General features: G+C 38.7%; 1 protein-coding gene and 1 long non-coding RNA gene across 2 annotated transcripts in view; one reads left to right on the top strand and one right to left on the bottom strand.

Moving 5' to 3' along the window:
- LOC107677042 (uncharacterized) overlaps positions 1-1,065 on the top strand; it is a 4,064-nt gene extending 2,999 nt beyond the window's left edge. Inside the window, exons 2-3 of the long non-coding RNA XR_001632799.1 lie at positions 442-529; positions 1,013-1,065. This is a non-coding gene — a long non-coding RNA (uncharacterized LOC107677042). The remainder of the gene's footprint in view (positions 1-441; positions 530-1,012) is intronic.
- Positions 1,066-7,555: 6,490 nt separating this feature from the next.
- LOC107677049 (calcium/calmodulin-dependent protein kinase type II delta 1 chain-like) overlaps positions 7,556-23,677 on the bottom strand; it is a 92,831-nt gene continuing 76,709 nt past the window's right edge. Inside the window, exons 16-19 of the mRNA XM_016471843.1 lie at positions 12,945-13,020; positions 12,754-12,848; positions 11,616-11,849; positions 7,556-9,664 (exon numbers count right to left, since the gene is read on the bottom strand). Coding sequence (XP_016327329.1) covers positions 11,617-11,849; positions 12,754-12,848; positions 12,945-13,020 — 404 coding nt within the window. The 3' untranslated portion in view covers positions 7,556-9,664; position 11,616. The remainder of the gene's footprint in view (positions 9,665-11,615; positions 11,850-12,753; positions 12,849-12,944; positions 13,021-23,677) is intronic.

The following is a 23,677-nucleotide window of genomic DNA, read 5'->3' as shown; positions in this document are numbered from 1 at the left end:
CCTGAGACTCGAACTCGCAACCTTTGGGTTACGAGTCCGACTCTCTAACCATTAGGCCACGACTTCCCCATAAAAAATTGACATTCACGCTCAGTTTCTGAAGGCAGAGTGTTGTAACTCCCTGGCCTGTGCTAACAAATTTACTCAAGCCCTAATGGAACATTTCAAAACATTTCAATACCAGCAAACTAATATTTGGTGTTTTGATTCAAATCAATAAACATAGTTTATATGTGTGCACCCATTGCTTTCACTTAGCTGAAGTAACTTAAAGTGTTAGATATAATGTGACAACTGACAAACAGCAATATGTTTTTTTTTCTTTACTGCATGTAAATGGAACTTCCGGAGTACAGGCTTTGCATGGTGTGACGTGCAAGTATATGAAATATACAATACTACTTAAGACATGCCACCACAATGCATCTCTGCTATTCTTAGGAAATAGCTGAAGAACTAGGTTTGCTGTCTGATAGTTCAGAGGAGGAGGCGTTGACCACCAGGGTGGTGCGGTGCAGTTATAATTCATGTACCTGTTTTGGGTGTGTGCACTGATGTCATTGGACCCCCATTTCCATATTTCGGTATGATATGGAACATTGAAAGTGTTTTCATTTGCTGTTACAATGATGAAAGACTAATATATATATATACATTTTTTTTTTTATATATATTTTTTTTATTTCCCATAAAAAGTATTTATCTTTCAGGACTGAAGTTAACCCTTTCCATTAGCATTATTATTTTCACTCTCATAGTTTGAAACAAAAAAGAAAATATTAGTATATGAATTGTAAGTGAATATATAGTAAGTAATAAAAAATATAAACAAAAACTCTGACTGTATATCAATTTCTGTGAATGTGGGTGGAGTCAGTTACCATTATATTCTTACAGAAACCCTAATGGGTCTCATTAATGAAACAAAACACATTTCTTGTCAATAACTTGTTCAATTCAAACAGGTTTTATAAACACATATAAAAACATACATTTTTATTCTATTTTTTAGGGTGACGAGATGCCCGTAATCCCTCCTCAGGCTGTGACAGAAGAGAAATACACTGACGAGTATGGAAACATGGTGGTCAAAAAGGTAAATGCTTTAACTTTCATCTTTTCTGTGTCTTTTCACAGATTCAGTCAGCACTATGTAATGTCCATATTTGCCCAATATTTGTTACAGTTGATGAAGTAAAAACCCTGCAGCATAATCATTTTATTTGGTTAATTGTAGGTTGCCTTTAAAATAATGCATGCTATTTGAAAGTAATGTGAATTAACTTAACATTTACTATGAAAATGTCGATTATATTTTCTCTAAATGGTTTAAACTTACTTTAAATAGTGTTTATTGCTGTGATGAATTATGAACATTGAAGTGATTTAGTTTATATTTTAGGTTCTTTACCTAATGTTTAATGGATTATTGTAGTGTCATGCATTTTTTTTTCTGTGATTGACACTACGCACTGGTATCTTCATTAGCCATTGCTTAGTCTCAGCCTCAGGCCTGTCCGCTACCACCGCTACTTTATTACAAGAGTACCCTACTAATCCAGGGACAATAATTGAAAATAATAATCATTTAAAAATGAATTTAAAGATAATATAATAATGTTGTGTAGTCTTTAATACTATAGACACAGACAGTTTTACTCACTGAAAGATTTATTTGTCATAATATTCGTCAATTATTACTTAATAATTGTATTCGAGTCTTACACACATGCTATACAGATAATGTAGAAAGAGTCGTGCATTCATTTGAGTGATGACAGCTAATATGGGAGTGGCTTGATGGAGCGCAGATAACATGATTTTGACCCTTAAGAAACTTTAATTAATGCTGTCACGTAACAAATCTGTTCAAATATAAAATTAAATGAATTGCTAATTACTACATTGAAATAAAAATGTAAAGCCTGTACAAATATTAGAAATCGTGAATATAAATAATTGGGAATCATGTAAAAAATACAAATAAAATAAAAACAGTGCACATTTAATTGATCTATTATAACATTTATGTAGTTTTGTCAAGTTTTTTGTCAGGTGTCTTTTTTAATTATATGATTACGTTGCTGTCTTGCCGCCAGCCAGCATTGCTGATCGTGGTTCCGAGTATCGATACATAGCCCCTTTTAAACCAATCCATGAACACGCAATTATCTCAGATAACTCAATCCAGCCATACTAATAATCAACAACAGGTGCGTTTGAAGAACTGAATTAGCCAGATCCTGATTAGCGCGGTGATGTCATCTTGGATGTAACATTTCATCTCGGATTTCATAAGCGACGTACGAAGTACGGGCCCCAGGACTACAATCGAGGCATTTGATTGAGTTTAGAAACAGCACTTATTGATATAGTGAATACTTCCTTTGGAGTGGACTTTGTGCTTAGTAACTTTGCAGATCTTTTTCATGTACAAACAGCAACATTACGCACTAAAGGAAGTTGAAAATTAAAAAAAAACAAAAACATAATAGGACCCCTTTAAGATGACAGACTGTTTTCACAATTTATTCATAATTTAAAAAAGTTATGATGCTAAACCAGAAAATGTGGGGTTTTAAAATATAAGAGACTATGCAGGTCAAAATGTCATTGTAGAGGCAGGTTTGTGTGAAAAACCACCCTGCTTTGTAAGCTATAGCTACAGTGTATTATTTTACTAACATCTCATACTCACTTGACCCATTTCTAAGCACCACCTCCCATTACTTTTTGTATGCTGATAAGGTTTTAGAACATCAGATTTTCAATGCAATTCAGTTTTTAAGAATGCATTCAACATAGTATTGTTCCTGCATGTACCAGCCTACACCAGCACAAATTTGTTTGTTAGTTCAGGCTGGTTTTTACTGGTTTGCTGCTGGTCTAGCTGGTAGATCAGTATCTATAATTAAACTTTATAATTCACTTTTTAGTGACTGTTGCCTCTATTCTGACCTGATTTAATGTATAAATTAATTAAAGGTAAATTAACAATTATTTAACGTAAAACTATAATTGCCTCAGTTATAAAACTGTCCAAACACATATGACTTCCACATTAAGATATCTTATCCAATAATATCGCAGACAGTCACAGCTGCTAAAGTAGGATTGGTCAATAAGGCTAAGTGATATGTCATTTGAAGTTATATATTTGTAATATCTGGAAAGTGTAAGTAAACTGTTATTCAAAGGAATGGTAAACAAGATCAACATGTAATTAACTAATCATTCAATTTTAAAGATAATCTTTTCACACCAGTTGTGATTCTGCAATGTTGATTTGTAGGACCCGGATGCATAAGACACGCACTCAGAAAAGCACAGTAGTGAAGGATGGCCAAGCCAAACAAACCCACCTGGAACGACTGGAGGACACCCCAGATTCCCTGCGACCTGATGACCTACAGCAGCAGCTGCATCAGCTGCTTCAATGCTGCTGTACCCCAGAGGTGACTGAAGAGCCTGGTGTAGGGCAAGATTCAGATGCAGGAGAACAGGACAAACAATAAGGCACCACCTCCTGCTATGGGTTGTGGTGGGCATTTAATAGAAATTTCTGCAAATGTATGTCTTTTACGCACTTTTTTTGTGCGTACGTCTGTAATTTTGGTTGCTGTGGTATTGTAGAAGCAGAACTAAACATAATAATGGAAAATGAATATGGGTCAGTTTGGATGCTGAGCTCATTGTCTAGCCACTAAAGATGTGAACACATTTGTAAATAATGGACTTTGAAAATGTTTAAAAACACTGTCATATACTCTTTTGTCTCCTGTAAGTGCTGTACAACTGCATCAATGGACTGCTGTAATTAAACACATGTCAGATTACTTGCTCAAAATCTCTCAACAGACCTGATAAAATATCACCATAATATCTTTGGGGCATGTGAGTTTGTAACCAGTTAATGAAGAGCAAGCAATCAGCTATCTGATATAACTGGCTATGTATTTATACTGGCTATGACTGAGATTTAAAAGCAACAAATACGTCATGCTGTAGTTTTTCTTAATCCCAGAATGCTTCTGAATGGTTTTTACACAGATTACATGAGAATTTATCAGTTTTAAGTGGATGAAATTGCTTGTTTTTTTTTCCATGTTGTCCACTGTTAAGGTATTTCATAGTGAAAGAATGCTGTCATTATCTATACATCCAGTTATTTTGTTCGTCATTGACCTATTTGTTTTCACGAGTAACATTATGTGTCTAACCTATGTATAGAATATGTATGTGTGTGTTCTCAGATCACCTCTGTGACAATGCAACAGTTTATTCGAAACATTTTTCTTTCTTTTTTCTTTTTGAATGAATGTTAAATAAATTTTCTGTCATTTTGTGCAGTCCTCCCCCCCCGCTTTTTTTAAAGTATTACTGAATTCAATGATAATTTAAATCCCCCTCCAAAACTGTGCTTGTGGGCTTGACTTGTATCCTCCCTGTTTGTGATGATCCTCTAGGTGCTTACAGTAGAACTCAGAATAGGGAGGGAAAGTGTTTAAAAATTTGCCTGTTTTTTTTTCTTTCCTCTGCTGTTGCTGCAATGATGTAAAATAATAATAATAATAAATGAAACATTAATATCACTGTTGCCTTATTTTCTTATTTTCTATTAGGAAAATATGCAGAATTTAAGAATTTTGTGTTTAGGTGAAATAAGACATTTCAGAGGAGACAGGCAAATATTGCCTTAATTGAGCCTTGATGCAATTTCTTTTAACAATTTACATTTACATTTACATTTAGTAATTTTGCCAACGCTTTTATCCAAAGCGACTAAAAATTGGGGAATACATAAAGCGATTCTTCTTAAAGAGGCAAACAGACACAGGAAGTGCTTGAAATACCAAGTTTTAGGCATTGTTCAAATAAGTACAAGCTAGAAAAGGGAAGGAATAAATAAAGAGAAAGAAAGGTTTATTTTTTTTATTAAGATGAAGTCATGTAGCGTTTAAAGATATGAGTTTTCAGCTGTCGCTTGAAAATTGTCAGGGATTCAGCATTCTGGATAGGGGTGGGAAGATCATTCCACCAGCCAGGAACGGTGAACGAGAATGTTCTGGAAAGTGATTTTGAGCCTCTCTGTGATGGTACCACGAAGGCGTCGCTCACTAGCAGATCTCAGACTTCTGGAAGGGATGTAGATTCGTAGTAGTAGAAGCCATGTGCCTGTATGATGGGACCCAGTGATGTAGTGTATATGGAGAAGAGGAGGGGTCCCAAGAACTGATCCCTGAGGAACCCCAGTGATTCCCTGTGATGCCCAGTGATGAGAGGGCAGACAGGAGGATCTGGTGATTGACAGTGTCAAAAGCAGCAGATAGATCCAGCAGAATAAGAACTGATGATTTGGAATAAGCTTTTACCATTCGCAAGGCTTCCGTAACTGACAGTAACGCAGTCTCAGTTGAATTTAACATTTATTATGTAATGTTTTGAGAACAAACAATAGGCCTAGCCTACTAATTAAAAGTCTGGACAATACTTAACTTATGGAGACCGTGTTTAAACATGAGTTAGGTTCATAGATTCGAAAAGTTTCCTTGTTGACAAGTTTGGGTGAGTAAGGACAAGACCCTTTTAGTGCCGTCACAGCGCTGGCTGGAGGCAAAACAAAGGGAAAACTGGAGGCGGCCAATTCAAACCAGCACAGATCCGGCTATATAAGTAGCTTAAAATATCATCTTGTTGTGATGTTGCCAGAACTGAATTTGAAATTGTATCGCATACCAGCCATTGCCAGACAAAAAAAAAAAAATGACGACAGCTGTGGTTAACACAATAAAACGAGCGGACTGGACAGAAACAATCATCAAAAATGCTCGCGTTTGTAGGGCACACTTCTTATCAGAAAAGGTTAAATAAAGTATTGTCTTTTGTTGTTATGGATTATGTTTTGTGTTATGCGTCTAAAGATTTCTTATGCATCTCACAACATGCAAGAGTAGCCTATGTCGTGTATGAAAGTCTGTGTGCGTGTGTAAAACATCAAACTGACGATATGCTTAATCATTTGTAATTGTGTAGGCCTATGCACTGTGATTGATTGTGGCTGAAATTTTTAAGAACTTGGTAAGAAAGAATAATCAAATACAAGTTCAAAATTTGCAGTTTCTGGATTTTTTTTTTATTTCTAGAAAATATTCACATCTTACTTTAAATGTAGCCTATATGTAATGTAAAGGTACTGTAATGTCACTGTAAACTTATGTCATTCAGGAGATATACGTTAAAATAACTATTTGGACATTAGGCCTACATATATCTTCAAATTATATCCATTACATTAAATGTTTAATTATTTTTTTTGTATTTTGGCCCAGTTCACTGTCATGTAGCTGTAAAAAATAGTTGCCTGCTGACATTGAAATATACTGTATATACATCTTCAAGACTAGATAGACACAAGTGAGTTTCTCTTTATTATGCACGTTAGGTTTCTATCAGGTAGGTGTAAATGTGAGTCACTCAACAGGAGGTAATCCTGTCAGATCGTCCATTGAGTGAGTGTGTACGGGTCGGCCTGTCTGGTTTCGTTCGTTAAAGTTAACTTTTTCAAAAAACAATCGCTTGTCACCTTACATGTTCAGGTAAAATCGGATTTTCTCCGGTCATTGTTAAAAAACAAGCTAACAAAACTTCATAGCTAGCGTTAGTGAGGCGGTCAGGAGAATATTTCTGCCTCCATCTAGGCTCTGCCCGCAGAAAAAATGTCACATTGTTTACTAACTGAAAGGGGTCTATAGTACTTTCAGTGCCCTGTAGATGGCGATATCACTTCTTTTGTAGCAGAAATAATCTGCTGCAAAAAAAAAAAAAAAAAAAGGTGCCATGCAAAATGTAATGTGTAATTGCAACACTTATTACAAATGTAGTGGAGTAAAGAGTACAGATACATATTCAAAAAATGTAGTGAAGTAGAGAGTAAAAGTTGCTAATATCTTTGATAAAGCTACAGAGTGTCTAAATACTCAAGTACAGTAAGGAATTACATTTACTCAAATACTTTACACCTCTGAAGTAAAATAATGGATTGCTGATACTTGTTCTAAATTGTGGCAGCTGATGCAAACACAATTTAAATGACATGTTTAGTTTTAATACCCATTAGACCTAGTAAAAGTAATATTAGGAAAAAAGCCTGTCCAAAGCAAGTCTCAACTTTTTTCAAGTACTGCTCACTGCAGAGCCAAATGACCTCCAGCTCCCCCTCTCTGGATGTCCAGCTCCACCTCTGTGTGAACTAATGGGTGGAGTTATGTTTAGCGATAGGGTAAGGGGTAGGGTTAGGGAGTGGTTGGGTGTCTAGCTCCACCCATTACATCCAGCGAGGGGGAGCTAGAGCTCCAGCTCCTCCCATTTGGCTCTGCAGCGAGCACCCTCTCACTTTTTTGGCAAATGTGATGCATGATGGATTTGCAAGTTTATGTATGTCTGTGAAACTGTGCTGAGGTTTTTATATTGCGAATAAACATTCAGCGTACTTTGTAATGAACAATAGCATGCACAATTTCAATAGTTTAACTGATGATTCAGAAATGGTTTGGGCAAACTCTAGATTATTTAATCCTACACAGGCTGGTACATTTCTTCACTTTGTACTACAAAGTGAGATTTAAGTAAAAAAAAAAAAATTGAAAAGGAAATTTGGTTAATAAGCATATTTTTCCACAGCAATGACAGCATATACAGTACATATAGCATGCATTAATGTCAAAATAAAACAAAAAGAAAACAATATGTTTCACTCTCCTTATCTGATATTTTTTGTTAACCAGCAGACATTAAAGGAATATTCTGAATTATACAATTTAAGCAGCATGTGTCAATTACTATTACTCATTGTACAGTACAACAATGAATCTCTACAAAATTGGATCAGCAAATTTGCCTAAATCATCTCATCGAGGTGGAGCTACTCTTCTAGGCAGATGAAGTTATGATCAACTGCATACCACAGATGTTTGTAGAATCATAAAGGCTTTAGTTGTGCTTAATTTTAACTAAATATTACTTTACTAATAAGCTTAGAAACAATATATACCCACTATATTGCAAATTATTCCACAAAGCTCAGTTTGATGTTCGATTAAGTTTAGATGGAATTAACTTTTGACAAGCATAAAATCAAAATGATGTCAATACAAGTATTTTGCAGAAATCACACATTTTATTAGATGTTTTACATATTTAGAAATATATCAAGTCATCTGGTAATATCCTTATTCTATAATGTTGTACTGTAACTTATTATATTACCATAATGAACTGGAGTTAGAAGAATCAAAATTGTATCTGACAAACAATCTGCCTGTTTTAATAGTACATTGTGGCATCACCATGTTTTCAGATATTTATCGTTTTTAGCAAGTAATTGTGTGTAGCGAATTATGGGTAGAACTTTATTTTACAGCCCTGTTTCTCATGTACATGCTTTGTACTTATTATAGTAATTACAATAACTACTGTAGGTACTAACCCTGAACCTACCCCTAAACCTAATCCTACCCCATGTAGTTACCTAATATTACCAGAACTTTCTTATGTAGGTACACTGTAAGTACATGTAAGTACACGTACTTTAAAATAAAGTGCAACCGAATTATGTGTACAGAACATTGACTTTGATTAATTTATTCTACTTGACCATCACCCATGAGATCTTCAGTCAAGGTTTGTCTGTCAAGACAGAGACTCATATAAGAAATGGTCAGAAAGGTTTTGGATCTGTATGAGAGATGACTAAGAATGAAAAGTCATGCATTATTCATAAAAGATAAAAATGAGAATGCAACCTGTTCGATTTTCCTCAAGGAGTACCACAAATTACAGTGAGAAGCAGACACATTTGAAAATGTACACGATTAAGTTACCACACAAAAGAAAATACACAATTCATTGAAAAGCAAGGAAAAACTTATCTGGCGTTGCTAGCCAATTACGTTTTTTATAGAATGAGCATATCTGGTATAGTGAAGTGTGAGTTGTTACATAATTTTTTCATATATTCAGATGTATGATAACTGTATGACAATTCATGGGCAATAATAATAATAATAATAATAATAAAATAATAATAAATCTCTAAACCTTTCCCCCCTCACAATTTTGGATTATCCAAGAAAATAGCACAATATGTCCTATGTGTGCTAACAAACTATTAATACTCCAAAGTGTAAAGCAGAAATAGCACTTCACATAATGTACATCACTGAAAACCATTAGCAAGCTCATATATCTGTCATTTTAAGAAATAAGTAAATCTTGGATCTGTCATTAAAAATGTAATGACAAATTCAATTTTTAAAAAACCTGATTAATTATTTTCTGATATACAGTACCCCTGTACCCAAACACCACATATTACTAACAAATGGCTCCATATATTTTGTTATACAAAAATGTAACCCTTTACAAAAGATTAAAGTACTAAGTAAGAACATGCCTTTCACATAAATGAGTAAATGTAAATGTACTCACATACAAACACACCACATCCTGATCTGAAATTACTATCCAACCTTCTATATTCTATAAGTCCAACAGTAAATGTAAACAAGACTCTGGTACAGTAGAGCAAACTATGAAGATCATGGTTGAGTTGGGCCAGACACTTGCTCAGTTGACAGGAAAGGCTGTGCTCTGGAGCCCTTATTAACTGAAAAAGAAGAAGAAATCACATATTACCTCATCACAAATACTATTTATTACTTTTTTATACACTGACCAAGTTTTAACTTGTAGCTTTTTAAGGGATGGGTTTGCATCAAAACAAAAATATCCACTATGTGTCACTTTAACTCTCAAAAATAAAGGTTTTTATCTATGGAACCTTTCCATTACACAAAAGGTTCTAAATATTGGAAAAAGGTTATTTAGATTAGGGTTAGTATACCTAATAATTAAAATTAACTCATCATTTACTCACCCTGTTGTTTTTTTTAATGCTGTATCCACCTGATATTTCCTGTAAAAGTGGTCGCGACCATTTGGAAATTTTGTCATGCAGCTTTTTTTAGCTGTACAAAACAGCTCGTTTTGCTGCTTGATATTGCAAACGAATGTGTCTTTCCATATTACCTTAATGTATTATCTTAATTACAAACACACTGGTTTGTAGTGCAAACAGTTTTACCATTTACTGCACTGTTATTCTTCTCGTTATTTCCCTACAGCAGCTAATAAACCATAAGTCTCGCACATTCACAGAAAACGGCTTACTTCTGCATTAAAAAATAAAGTTGATACTTTTTTTTTCAGACCACTTTTTTTTTTTCAGGTCCCATGTGACACATCGTATATTCCAAGGGACATACAATAAGGTTTGGTGAAAAAAAAACTTTAATTTACTTTATTTAACGAAAATCTACTGCAGTTTACTCCAACTCGTTAAGAAAAGCGGACTAAGAAAAGTTGTGAGAAATCAAGATGTATCTGTATAAAAATGTGACAAAATATAATCTAAAATTGTCACGAATTCGGTCCATGGACTTCCGTTTATTCACCACCAGAGGTCACCCTTTCCATTACATTGACTCTCGCACAACACAAACTGTTGCATAGCACCCCGGACTACATATCCCATCATTCTTTGCACGATTTGCTTTCGCTGTTTCTAATCACCTCACTCACTATATAACACCCACTCTAACCACCTTTCTCTGCTGAGTATTGTTTAGCCCGTACCCCATTCCGAGTCCCATTCCGAGTCTCTGAGTTTTCCTTGTTTTGCCTTGCCTTGCCTGTTTTCGCGGTTTCTGATCTTTGCCTGTTTTCCTGGATTTTTCCCTCTCGTCTCACCCCTGTGATTCTGTCTGCCGATCGGTGACCTACGCTAGCCCTGGGACTATTCTTGTGTTTTGCCCGCCATATACCTGTTTGCCATTGTTTGACCCTGCCTGTTTACCACGTCTCTTTAATAAAGCCTGCAGATGGATCCACACGTCTCACGTCTCGTCAGCCCTGTTACAAAAATATAGTATAAAATATAATAAATATATAATTTTCTTCTCTGAGGTGATATTATCTGTTGTGTTTGCCGCAACAAGAAGTTGACACGTTCAACTGTCAACTGTCATTCTGACTTATGTGATAACCGGAGTAACTCAGTACATACAGCATAGCAAACAGATACTTTTTTTGTGTTTTTATTCATCTTGATTAATCAAGTATCATGAATGTGCAGTCAAGTACAGAAGACCGACAGTTGTGATACTACGATATTTTTGCAACATTTTTTAAAAAGCTTGATGTTGGTCGCTCTCCACTGCCATTGTATGGACGAGCACGAACAAGATTTTTTTTTTAAATTCTCGTTTCGTGGTCTGAAAAAAAAAATAAAAATAGAACCCTTTTAAGAAGTGTTCACTGAAAGGTTCTTTTGGGAACTCAAAATGGTTTTCAATAGCGTCACTGTGAAAACCTCCTTTAGGAATCGTTATTTTTAACAGTATAGCACCCTTTTGCTGTAACACAGAATACAACACATACTTGTTTTTCTTTAAAAGCTAGTCCAGAACCAGGTCAACATTAATCAGCATTAACTAGCCTGGACAAACAGGTCTCTTTAACAGAGATGTTTGGGATCATGCACACACATAAACACAGACCTCACTTCGTGGGCACAGTTGGTGAGCCAGAGCGATGGAAGTGGATGTTCTGCCATTTGCCGTCACGACGATGCCAGACACGGGTTTCTTCAGACTGCATAGTGTGAGGCATATTGTTGACATCCATGTATTGGGTGAGCCGTATATAAGCGATGCATGCAGCATCCTCACCAATTAGGTGTACATGAGGGTTCAGCAAGATGGTGTGGATGGGTTTGCGACCTTTGGAGAGAGCTAGAGCAGAGGGACAATAATGCTTATAGTTTTGTGTCATTCAAGGCACTTTCACCCTTATCAAAGACATTAAAGTTATTAAAACAATATGCATGCAAGTGGATCCAATTAATTAGATTAAAGGACACATGCAATTTAGTCAAAAAGCATGTAAAATGCAGTAGATTTTATAAACACAAATTATTTCACATTCATATTATTTTTTTCTGTGGAACACAAAAGTGTTTTTTTTTTTTTAAATATCCTTCTAAACCTTTAGAATTATACCCTAAACGTGGGGACAGCCAAGCATCAAAATGACAATAAATAAAAAAATTAAAAATGTCATGAACGAGTCCACACAGCTAATGCACTATAGAGTTTAATATAGTATATGATAGCTTTTTTTTGTGAGGAACCATCCAAAAATTTGTTTTCACTGTTAATCTTCTCCTCCAATGTAGCTCTCACATCAAACTTGTCACATGAAGATACATTGTGTGAGGTTTGACATGAATAAAACTGAACATTGTTTGTTCTCACATGTTGTGGCCGATGCTGTAACTGATGTACCAACTGAGCATTGCATTTTCACTCACAAATAAATAAATACATAATGAAGTTGTAAATCAAACAAAAATACTTTTTTAAAACATACTGTAATATTCTCTATTTCAACATTCGTTTCTTTTTAATTACTTTAAAAAGAAATTTACTAGCAAAATTTGTTTCAAAGTAAATCCTGCAAAAAAAAAACAAAAAAACATTGCTCTCTTGAACTTCAATTTGCTCTAATCCTAACATTAAGCTATAGCATGCCTTCAGAAGATTTGGAATATATACATATATTTTTTCTTGATAGCCCACTCACTTTCTTAGTATGAAAACATCAATTATTCCTTTAACATGTAACATCATGTCTTACAGTTTTCAAAGTAGAACCTGTGGAAATCTGTCCCCTCCACTAGGTTTCCCAAAGCTTCAGGTTCAAAAGATGTCAGTCCAGGGTCACAAATTTTCCTGTGGAATCCAATATAATATTAAAAAGTAAACTAAAAGACATAATAAATCATTCTTTAACAGAGTGAAGGCAAAACATGAAATAAAAACACTCACGTGTAAGCTTCAAAATCTCCATTATTAATGGCTTCGATCAGCAGCTCTGTGACTTTAATTATCTCCTGTTTCCGTGCTAAAGCACATAAAGGCAAAGAAGGGGGGAAAAAAACTGTGAAAAACTGTACAAATGACTGTAGTCATTATCCTTTAGCTGAGGAACAGACCAGACTGTGAAATACATTAATTTTAAACAATAATACAGTGCAAAAAGTGATGTTTGATTATCCAGTGAATGGGACTTATGAGTCGGTTCTTTAAATTGAATCAAACAGTCTGGAAGGAACTGGCCAGCTACCAATGTAAATCAAACGTTAACCCCTTACTCCCTAAAGTTTGACTATGTGGAGAACTGTCCTGTTTTATGTATACCTTTAGAAAGCAATTTATTAATTCAACCTTTTTCAAGCCAAGAAAATCTTGATGAACAGAAAGATGGACCGGGCACCCCAGGGACCTCATATTCTATAAAACTGGGTGTTGCATTTTTAGCCTGGCCAGTAAGAATGTGTTAAGTACCATGCTAATGTATTTACTTTTTAATGATTCTTGCATTTTAAAGCTGATAAAATAATAATTTTTAATAATTACAAATTTTCAACATTTCTGCTTGTTTAGAATATGAACTAGTAAGCCTGAACTGCAATGCCTTCATTCTTTTGAGTCAGTTCTAGTGCTGTCAAAATTAACACTTTTTAACGCAGGAGATTTTTTTTTTTTTCAGTTTAACACATTAAAAATATTTAACGCAATTAATGCAGGGGTGGACCTAGGGTTGGCCACCTTACTCACATCTGCTGCTTCGGTCTCTTTTTTCTTGATAAGAATTGCGTTTATTTAGATGCAGAACGTCTTTATGACCACATGAAGTAAAAGTAGAGCATAGAGCTTTTGAGTTTCCAAAAAGGCGATTAAAGCTGCCTTAAAACTGTGCATGCATGTTATTTATGAGTCACATTTAAGAAAATGTCTCTGAAATGCAGTGGTTTTCAAAACTGTCCTGGAGCAGCCCAGCACTCTCCCTCATCTAACACAGCCGATTCAACTCGTCAGCTCATTAGTAGAAACTTTAAGCCTTGAAGTGGGTCATAAAAGTAAAGAGTTGAGAGAAAATATGATGTGTGTCAGATCTGCGTCGTGTTCAGCAGAGGCAGCTCTTAAAAATAACCTATTAACCCAGCTGCTGGGATGTCTGTTAATCAAAGAAGAAAGGAAAAAAGTGGAAATCAATAACTTTTGTAGCTTCAAAAATGTATCTAAATTAAATTTAGAATTTAGTGTTTGATAACTTCAATTTCTGTATATTTAATTTTCTATTTGTTGAAGGGCACAAATAGCTAAATATGACATTTATTATAATGGGTTTATGTGAAGATTTTTTTAAGTTCACTTAAATTCTAAGTTATTTTTTAAAGTCTAATAAATGTTCAAATTGATAGCTCTCAATTGTACTGTTGAATGGCTATAGTCAATGGTTAAATATTAGGGGGGAAAGCAATTTCATTGAGACATCAGTAGTATTGCTATCAGTGATACTTGCCTTCAGTCATAAAAAAAGATGCCATTAAACAAATATTAAAAACATATATATTTAAAAAATCTTTAATGTTAGGTGGGGGGGGGGGTTGCAGAGACTTCTGTTGTTGTTTTTTTGCAAAAACAGAACAGCATATTGAAATGTAGTTTAAATGTATTTAAAACAAAAATAATGAAGTTTATTAGTGCCTATGGAGGGATTTTATTTTCTTGTTCTTCAGAGTATTTGGGGAATTGTGTTTTTCAGCATCTCCATGTAATGGGGATCAGAAAGAAATATCCTGGGCAGTGCACAATGAATTGTTAAATAATGCACTTATATTTTTGTATTTCTTAATCTAATAATATAGATATTTGTAATCTGAAAGTCTCATAGCACAAATTTAGCCCCTTAAAGTAGCTTCAAAATAGTACTGCTTTAACTTGTAATGTAGGCAAATAAAAAAAGTATGTTGGTACTGCATACTGTATTTCATTTCTTGAGACAATCTACATACGACACAAGATCTCCGCTGCATTAATCTACTAATTTCTGATGAAAATATAGCTGACAGCTGGAGCAAATTTGAAAAAGAATGGCACATATATTGTAATTACAGTCTATCTGACAAAAGGAAGAGGGTGCTCCATCCCACAAACCAGCAACTCAAGCTCTAGTTCATGATTACCCTACCAAGTGAACTGCAGAAGTGCAGTGCAATTCAAAAACTCCAAATTCAGCTGGGTGAATGAACTGGACACATCTCTAGATGCACCTGATGACACCTACTATTGTGGAACAGTGGATGATGTCACTCAGAAAAGTGAAACAACACTGCGACTAAAGCATGGGTCTGGCCAACAAAAAAAAAAAAAAAAGTTTGACACAGGCGCTAAATGCAACATTACTGTATATCTCACCAACAACTATACCTCATTCTACCCTCAGCTCATATAAACACTAATGAAAAAGTAAACCGGAGGTACAGTCAGTGGCGCCCCCTGGATGTGTGGCCAAAAAATTACTCATTGCAATGAGGGAATAAATTATGGCTGAGCTTGAGATAATGACTGTGGCTCTGTAAGGATATGTATAGACTCAAAAAGAAACTTGGCCACATCATCCCCTGAAAACCTTTTGTTGACATGCTGTGTGCCAAGGTCTTCAGTATCCATGACTCAAAATGCAGATTTTGGCAAATCCCTTTAGATGATGTATTATTTAAGCTGACAAGCTAAAGGATATTGTGTCTAGTCCTCCAGTTCTTTGACACCATTGCTCTCTCAGCTGATGCATCCCAACATGGACCCAGACACTCATTACGGATAATGCACGGCAGTTTGTCATGATTTTTTTAGATTTTGTACATACATACACTTTGAGCACATTTGGAGAAGCCCTCACTGCTACTCTCTAATGGCCTTGCAAAGTATGCAGTGCAATCTGCTAAACATCTGCTGGAGAAGTACTATAGGGAGTGAAGTGACATAAAAGCTGCTTTACTTCATATGCATAATCTTTCTTCCACAGGATGACCTGCCATCCTCTGCCCAACTCCTCCTCTCCGGGTGCATGAGCTGAGCTCAAGGCAGGCTGACACTTTTTGTATGCCTCAATGTCAAGGCAGTACTGGCCAGAAGGATAAAGAAAAGCAAAGAATATTATGGAGAAGCGATTAGTCAACAGAAGAGACAGACAGCAGCACGTGAGTGTTTTGCATAATACTTGGTTATAGATCTGTTGTTTAAATTATTACTTGCTGCTAGGAAGGAATAATTTGTTTTCTACCTATTTCTACTATGTATTTTCGTTGGAGTTTGTATTTTTGATTGCACTTACTGGTAATTATAATAATTGCCCTCGGCTAAGAAGGAGCCTGTGTTATTTGCATTGCACCCTTCCTGCACTGAAGTGCGAACTGTAGTTTCGATTTGAGCAACTGCCCTGCTATAGGCTATTGGCTGTGCTAATTAGAAGGCGGCCACAGCTGTTTTCACTTTAGTGTCTTAGACTGTGTATTTATTTGATGTCTGTGCGTTGATGCGGAAGCGTTCAGCCCTTGTTTTCAGCCTCCTTGTGTGAAGACCAACGAGTGTAAAGACCTGCAACTTTACCTGCGCGACTTCACTGAGCAACAAACTTAAGTATAATTTTTATCTTCCCTTTACACACTCTCCTTTTCTGTCCTCTCTTTTCCACCTCTATCATGTGTTTCCAAAACATTCCGGTTGTCTCTCAACAACGCTCTAATGTCACACGCAGACGGCAACGCAATCTTGCTAACCTGCGTCCTATCTGTACATCTTCTACTGCACCTCTTTCTTTCTCTGTGGGTCTCTGGAATTGTCAGTCAGCTGTCAACAAAGCAAACTTCATTTATTCTTTTTCTTTACAATCCACACTCAGCATCTTGGGCTTGACCGAGACCGGGGCACTGGTCTGCTCATTTCTAACAATTGGAAATACTCAACCCACTCTCCCCTATGCAATTATAACTCATTTGAATCTCATGCGGATACTGTAACAGCTCCTATAAAACTCGCTTGTGGGTAATTTACCCCCCTCCTGGGCAAATTCTAGCCACCTTCCTAGAGGAGCTGGATGGGCTGCTTTCCTCATTTCCCGAGGATGGCAGTCCACTTTTAGTCTTTGGCGACTTCAACATCCATCTGGACAAGCCTTATGCTACAGACTTTTATTCACTCCTTGCTTCATTTGATCTCAAACGACTTCTTGTCTAGATGATATTTGTCCTCTCTCCTCCAGGGCTGCCCCTTCTAACCCCTGGTTATCCGATGTTCTTCGTGAGCATCGGACCAAACTCAGGGCAGCTGAGAGAAAATGGCGCAAATCAAAAGATCCGTCAGACCTGAGTATGTATCAGTTTTTGCTTTCATCTTTCTCTGCTTAAGTCCATACTGCCAAATCTTCCTACTTCCACAATATGATCAACAGCGCTCCAGACACATGTAATCTCTTCAAAACATTCAATTCTCTTCTCTGTCCCCCTCCACCACCTCCCACCACTTCTATAAAAGCTGATGATTTCGCCACATTCTTCACAGAGAAAACTAGAACAATCAGTAGTCAATTCTCAGCCCCACACACACAGAACTTCAAACCAACCACACCCACTGCAAAAACTCCCATCTTGTCCTTCTGTCCCCTCACTGAGGCAGAAGTATCAAAACTTCTCCTCTCCAGCCATCCTACAACATGCCCTCTAGACCCAATCCCCTCACACCTTCTCCAAGCAATCTCTCCTACACTCTTACCAGTACTCACACACATCATCAACACGTATCTCCTCACAGGCACCTTCCCGACTACATTCAAGCAGGCTCAGGTAACCCCACTGCTCAAAAAACCTACATTAAACACTTCACTTACAGATAATTACAGACCTGTCTCTCTCTCCGTCCATTCATAGCGAAAACCCTCGAACGAGTTGTTTTCAACCAGGGATCATTGTTTCTTTCACAGAACAAATTGGATGCGAACCAGTCAGGTTTCAGGAGTGGTCATTCAACTGAGACTGCGCTACTGTCAGTCACTGAAGCCCAGCGGATTGCAAAAGCGGAATCCAAATCATCAGTTCTTATTTTGCTGGATCTATCTGCTGGTTTTGACACGGTGAATCATCAGATCCTCCTGTCCACCCGGATTTCTCCATCCAGCTAGGTTCTTCTACAATTACCCCATCAACTTTGGTCAGAAATCGTGGTGTAATCTTTGAAGACCAGCTGACCTTCAAAGACCACATTGCAAAGAATGCTCGATCTTGCAGGTTTGCATTGCACAACATCAGATTGATCAGGCCCTTTCTAACGGAGCATGCTGCACAACTTCTTGTCCATGCCCTTGTCATTTCTAGGCTGGACTACTGCAATGCTGTTCTGGCTGAACTTCCATCAAGCACAATCAAACCTCTACAAATGATTCAAAATGCAGCGGCATGACTGGTCTTCAACGAGCCCAAACGAGCCCATGTTACACGTCTCTTTATCTCCTTGCACTGGCTACCGGTTGCGGCTCGAATCAAGTTCAAGACATTGATTCTTGCATATAGAACAGCCACAGGCTCAGCACCCGCCTACTTCCCCTCACTACTACGGATCTACATCCCCTCCAGAAGTCTGAGATCCGCTAGTGAGCAACGCCTCGTGGTACCATCAAAGAGAGGCTCAAAATCACTTTCCAGAACATTCTCATTCACTATTCCTGGCTGGTGAAATGATCTTCCCACCCCTATCCGGAATGCTGAATCCCTGACAATTTTCAAGCGACAGCTGAAAACTCATCTCTTTCAACGCTACTTGACTTCATCTTAAATTAAAAAAAAAAAAAAAATGTTGTCTTTCTCTTTATTTATTCCTTCCCTTTCTAGGGTGTACTTATTTGAACAATACCTAAAATTTGGTATTACAAGCACTTCCTGTGTCTGTTTGCCTCTTTAAGAAGAATCAGTTTATGTATTCCCCAATTGTAAGTCACTTTGGATAAAAGCGTCTGCAAAATGACTAAATGTAAATTATGACTGTAATGCCTATAGTCTTTTGCCTTTACAACTGGGTCAGATGCAGGATGCAGACATGGTTTTGACATACTGGTGGTTGCACAGGGCACTGCTCCTCAACTCAACATCTATGTGGTAACCTTTCAAGGCACACAGTACATATACAAAATTGATGTCTCATTCTCCATGTTCAAGAGCCTGCACCCACCGAATTCACAGAGAATGATTACAGGTCCCCCTCGCAATCTTCATTTGCAGTATTACCATCTCAAATCAAAGTACCTGCCACTGGTGCCACTGATTGCTCAATGGAAAATTGCTCAGCCTAAAATCACTTGTTCAGGGAGAGTGAGCCATCCTAACTCATGTTATCACGACTATTGAAATGGCTAAGGACATCCTTCTTAGTGATTCACAGTGTTTACATGTTATGCAACACTTCAGTCATTTTTGCAAAAAAAACCTGAAACATATGCGTGGTGTATTCAGTTAGTGGTCATTAGCTTACAGAGAGGGACATAGAGTGTAAATATTGCTCTAGTTATTTGCAGAGATAATTCACCGCAAAAAAAAAAAAAGAAAATTCTGTCATAATTGACTCACCCTCATGTTGTTTCAAACCTATAAGACTTTAGTTCATCTTCAAAATACAAATTGAGATATTTTAATTAAAACTAGAGAGGTTCCCTATCGAACGGTCTCTCCTGTTGCATTAAATGCATATGGGAAACTCCTGTTCACTCTGATACTGAAGCCTGATTTGTTCACATTTGTGTAGCTGCACGAACAAATGGTGCGTCAATCCGCCAAAAGGTGAGGAGCCGACTGCTAGATAAGTTGGCTTAGAGCACCATTAGTCAGAATTTTTCTCCTTCAGCGATGGAAATCATCTCTTCACTGGACTCTGAAGAAGAGGCTGATGAAAGAAGCTCAGTCTGCTGTTCGCCTTAGAAGAGCCCCTGGCAGAGGAAGATTGTCGCACAAGCCTTCCCCTGCGACCATCCGGCAGATTAAAAGAGCAATTTTCTGAGCAAATTTGTCTGCAAAGTTGATTCAAATGTCGCGCCGTGAGTCTGGCTCATGCAGGGAACCCCTGCATGACACAGACAGGTATGGTGAGTTCGTCGCTTGCCTGGGCAGCGCCCACGCTGAGGCTGCGCTCACCAGGACTGAATGCTCTCAGTGCGAGAGCATGAGTCTCGCCCTGCTTTGCTCGCGGATCACCTTCTTTCATGAAGGCGGTCCTCCCCGACCTGCTCTCCCATTTCCTCCCTCCCAGGACCCTCGGAGGAAGAATCAGCGGAGCAGCGGGGTTCAATAAGGCTTGAGTGAACTCACGCCGGCACAAGCCCACATGCTTCACTCTCCCTGCAATGCCACGATTTGCCTGTGTGCTTCACACATGAGTACCCCTCATCGGCTGCGAGCAGCTTGATTTCCTTCGGTGAATCTGATGAGGAAGGCCCCGTTTTTCCTGGAAGTTCATAGCGAACTCGCCAGGACATGGCATGCCCCCAATTCGGCGTGTATTAACTCCTCCATTTCTGCTGCTCTCACCATCGTTGATGGCGCTGAAGAAATAGGATATGGCAAGCTCCCCGCTCTTGAAAAGGCAGTTGCTGCACATCTGTGCCCTCCATCGGCTTTGCGGATGAAAGCCCATACAGCACATCCATCTAAACACTGCAGGACGACCTCCGCTCTAGCAAACAGAGCTTATTTAGCAACTGGCCAGGCTGGCTCAGTGCTTCACACGATGGCAGTGCTACAAATGTTTCAGGCCAAGCTTCTCCGCAAAATGGACGAGTCCGGCCGAAGTCCTGATGCCTTTAAGGAGCTGTGCACAGTGACCGACCTGGCTCTGTGCGCTACAAAAGCCACAGCTCAGGCGATTGGCAAGGCCATGGCTAAATTGGTGGTGCTGGAGCGCCACCTTTGGTTTAATTTAACTGAGATGAGGGACGCTGACAGGGTCGCCTTCCTCGACTCCCCAGTCTCTCCAAAGGGACTGTTCGGCCCTGCTGTGGATGGATTCACCGAATATTTTACAGCAGCGCAGAAGTCATCGCAGGCCATGCGTCACTTTCTGCCCAAGCGATCTAGTTCGGCAGCTGCTTCAAGTCACCAGAAGGCTCCATCTACGCAGCAGCCTGCTATAGCTGCGCCCTCAACGACCCAGCCTCAATCCAAATCTGAACCTGGGCTTTCACAGCGCTTTCAGGTGGTGAAACACTACCCATTTCCTAAGGGCCAAGGACCCCGCCCACGAGTGACGCTGGATCGTGACCCTCTAAAGCAGTCTTGATCAGTATGCAGAGAGGAAGAGGAGTGGGAGATGGAAGCTTTGTTCCAATTGGACCCGCCCTTCAGTGGCGCCCTTTCCCAAACAAAATTACTGCTGTGATAGCGGACCCACATACTCAAAAGAGCATTTCTCCTCTTCTCATAACCACGAATGTCAGTTCCCCACCCCAGTGTGGCAACCTGTCAATCGAGAAATTCAGACCGCTTGCCACCTGGCTCCAGGCTTGGAAAGCCATTCCGGATGTGCCAAGCTGGGTTTTAAAAACCATAAAAAGAAGCTACTTGCTCCATTCAAACCTCGGTACAGGACAATGATACTCATGTTCTCCGGTCCGAAGTGCAAACTTTGCTTGCAAAAGGAGCCGTGGAGACAGTTCCTCCAGCAAACAGCGAGTTAGGCTTTTAAAGACGCTACTTCCTTGTTCCCATAAGAGATGGCAGGCAAATATGCCACAGAGACTGGTTTTTATCAGTGGATCTGAAATACGCTTACTTTCACGTCCAGATAGCCCCTCATCACAGACCGTTTTTGAGATTCGCGTTTGAGGGGGTGGCTTATCAATATACAGTCTTGTCATTCGGACTGTCTCTGGCTCCACACACATTTACGAAATGCATGGATGTGGCCCCATGGAAAACTTTTCGCCTGTTTCAGTCAGGTATCCCGTTGGGACTGACCTCCAGAAGGAAGGTGGTCATGACAGTTGCCTCCAGCACAGGATGGTGCGGCACCTCCTTTTATGGGCACAGTGCAATCTCAGGTCATCAGACGGGTCAGAGAAGTCAAATGCTCGGTCCTCCTGGTGGCCGCATTCTGTAGGAATCAGACATGGTTTCCCGAGTTGATTGAGTTGCTATTGGCAGCCCCTTAGCTGATACCATTGAGGACAGACTTCCTCTCACAAGCAAGAGGCATGATTTGGCATTCCCTGCCTGAGCTGTGAAGCCTTCATGCTTGGCCACTCAACGGGAACCTTTACAGCTCTCAGTGAATGTGACTAATACTATTTTGGAGGCTAAAGCCCCATCTACTAGACGCCTCTTTGCCCTTAAATGGTCAGTCTTTTCTGACTGGTGTGCAGCACGGAACGAAGACCTGTCTTCCTGTGACATGTTATCTGTGCTAACTTTTCTGCAAGAGCTGCTGGATTAGGGCCTCAGAGGGCTTACAGTGTCCTATTGGGGTGAGGGCCCACGCCACCAGAGGAATGGCCTCCTCCTGGGCGTGGTCCAGTGGGATTTCTATTGGTGATATCTGTGCAGTCGCTGGCTGGTCATCGCCATCAACCTTTGCTAGGTTTTACAACTTAGACATCCCCCTCCAGGCACGGATTTTGTCTGCTTAATTCACATAATCCCCTCTGTGAGTGGAATAGGTTCTGCTATGCAGTCCTCATCCTAGTGGTTTGGGTCTCATAATTAGCTCATGCTTTTTAGGAGCCCTCATTTCGAGCCCTCCGGGGCTTGGCTCGCAAAGCGGCTTAGTTCTGCACTTGCTAATAGCACGGCGCTATTGGATGCGTTCCCCAAATGCGTTCCAAGCAACGGGAGAGACCGTTCGATAGGGAACGCTCTGGTTACTAATGCAGTCTTGGTTCCCTGAGATAAGCTGCCATGCTATAAGACTGCAAGCAAGTCGATGGCTGTCGCTGACAGTTGAAAGATTCTGATGAATGGCGCTCTTAGCCGACTTATACAGCAGTCGGCTCCTCCCCTTTTGGCAGGTTGAAATGTCATTTGTTCGTGCAGCTACACAAACGTGAACAAATCAGCCTTCAGTGTCAGAGAAAACAGGAGTTTCCCAAATGCGTTCAGCGCAACGCTCATTCCCTTATCTCAGGGAACCGAGGTTACGTTAGTAACCGGAGCGTTTCTGTCCCTCCATTGAAAGTGCAGATAACCAAAACTTTAAAGAGACAAAAAGGTCATAAAGGTATCATAAAATAAATCCAAATTGAGTGGTTTAATCTCAGTCTTGTAAAGAGATATGATCACTTTATATAATGAACAGATTTAATTTAGGGTTTCATTCACATATAAATGCATACATATATATATTGTAACACATGATAAACCGGAAGCTTGTTTGTGCGTCATGTTAGAGCAAATTTCACTGGTTTTCACGCATCACGCACATATGCTCTATGTAAGCGATCATATCTCTTCACAAGACTTGGATTAAACCTTTCGATTCAAATGGATTACCCTGGGTTTTACCCTGCCTTATGACCTTTTGGGGATTTTCAAAATTTTGGTTACATTAATTTGTGTTTCAAAGATGAAACAAAGTCATACAGGTTTAGAACAATAGCAATAGAACTTTGTTATATGATGCGCACACACACACACACACACTGTATGTATGTATGTGTGTGTGTATATATATATATATATATA

Source organism: Sinocyclocheilus anshuiensis, unplaced genomic scaffold (assembly GCF_001515605.1).
Source record: "Sinocyclocheilus anshuiensis isolate Anshui unplaced genomic scaffold, SAMN03320099.WGS_v1.1 scaffold1589, whole genome shotgun sequence".
Taxonomy (NCBI): Eukaryota; Metazoa; Chordata; class Actinopteri; order Cypriniformes; family Cyprinidae; genus Sinocyclocheilus; species Sinocyclocheilus anshuiensis.
Note: the sequence above shows the minus strand (reverse complement) of the source record. Positions and strands in the feature narration are given on the sequence as shown.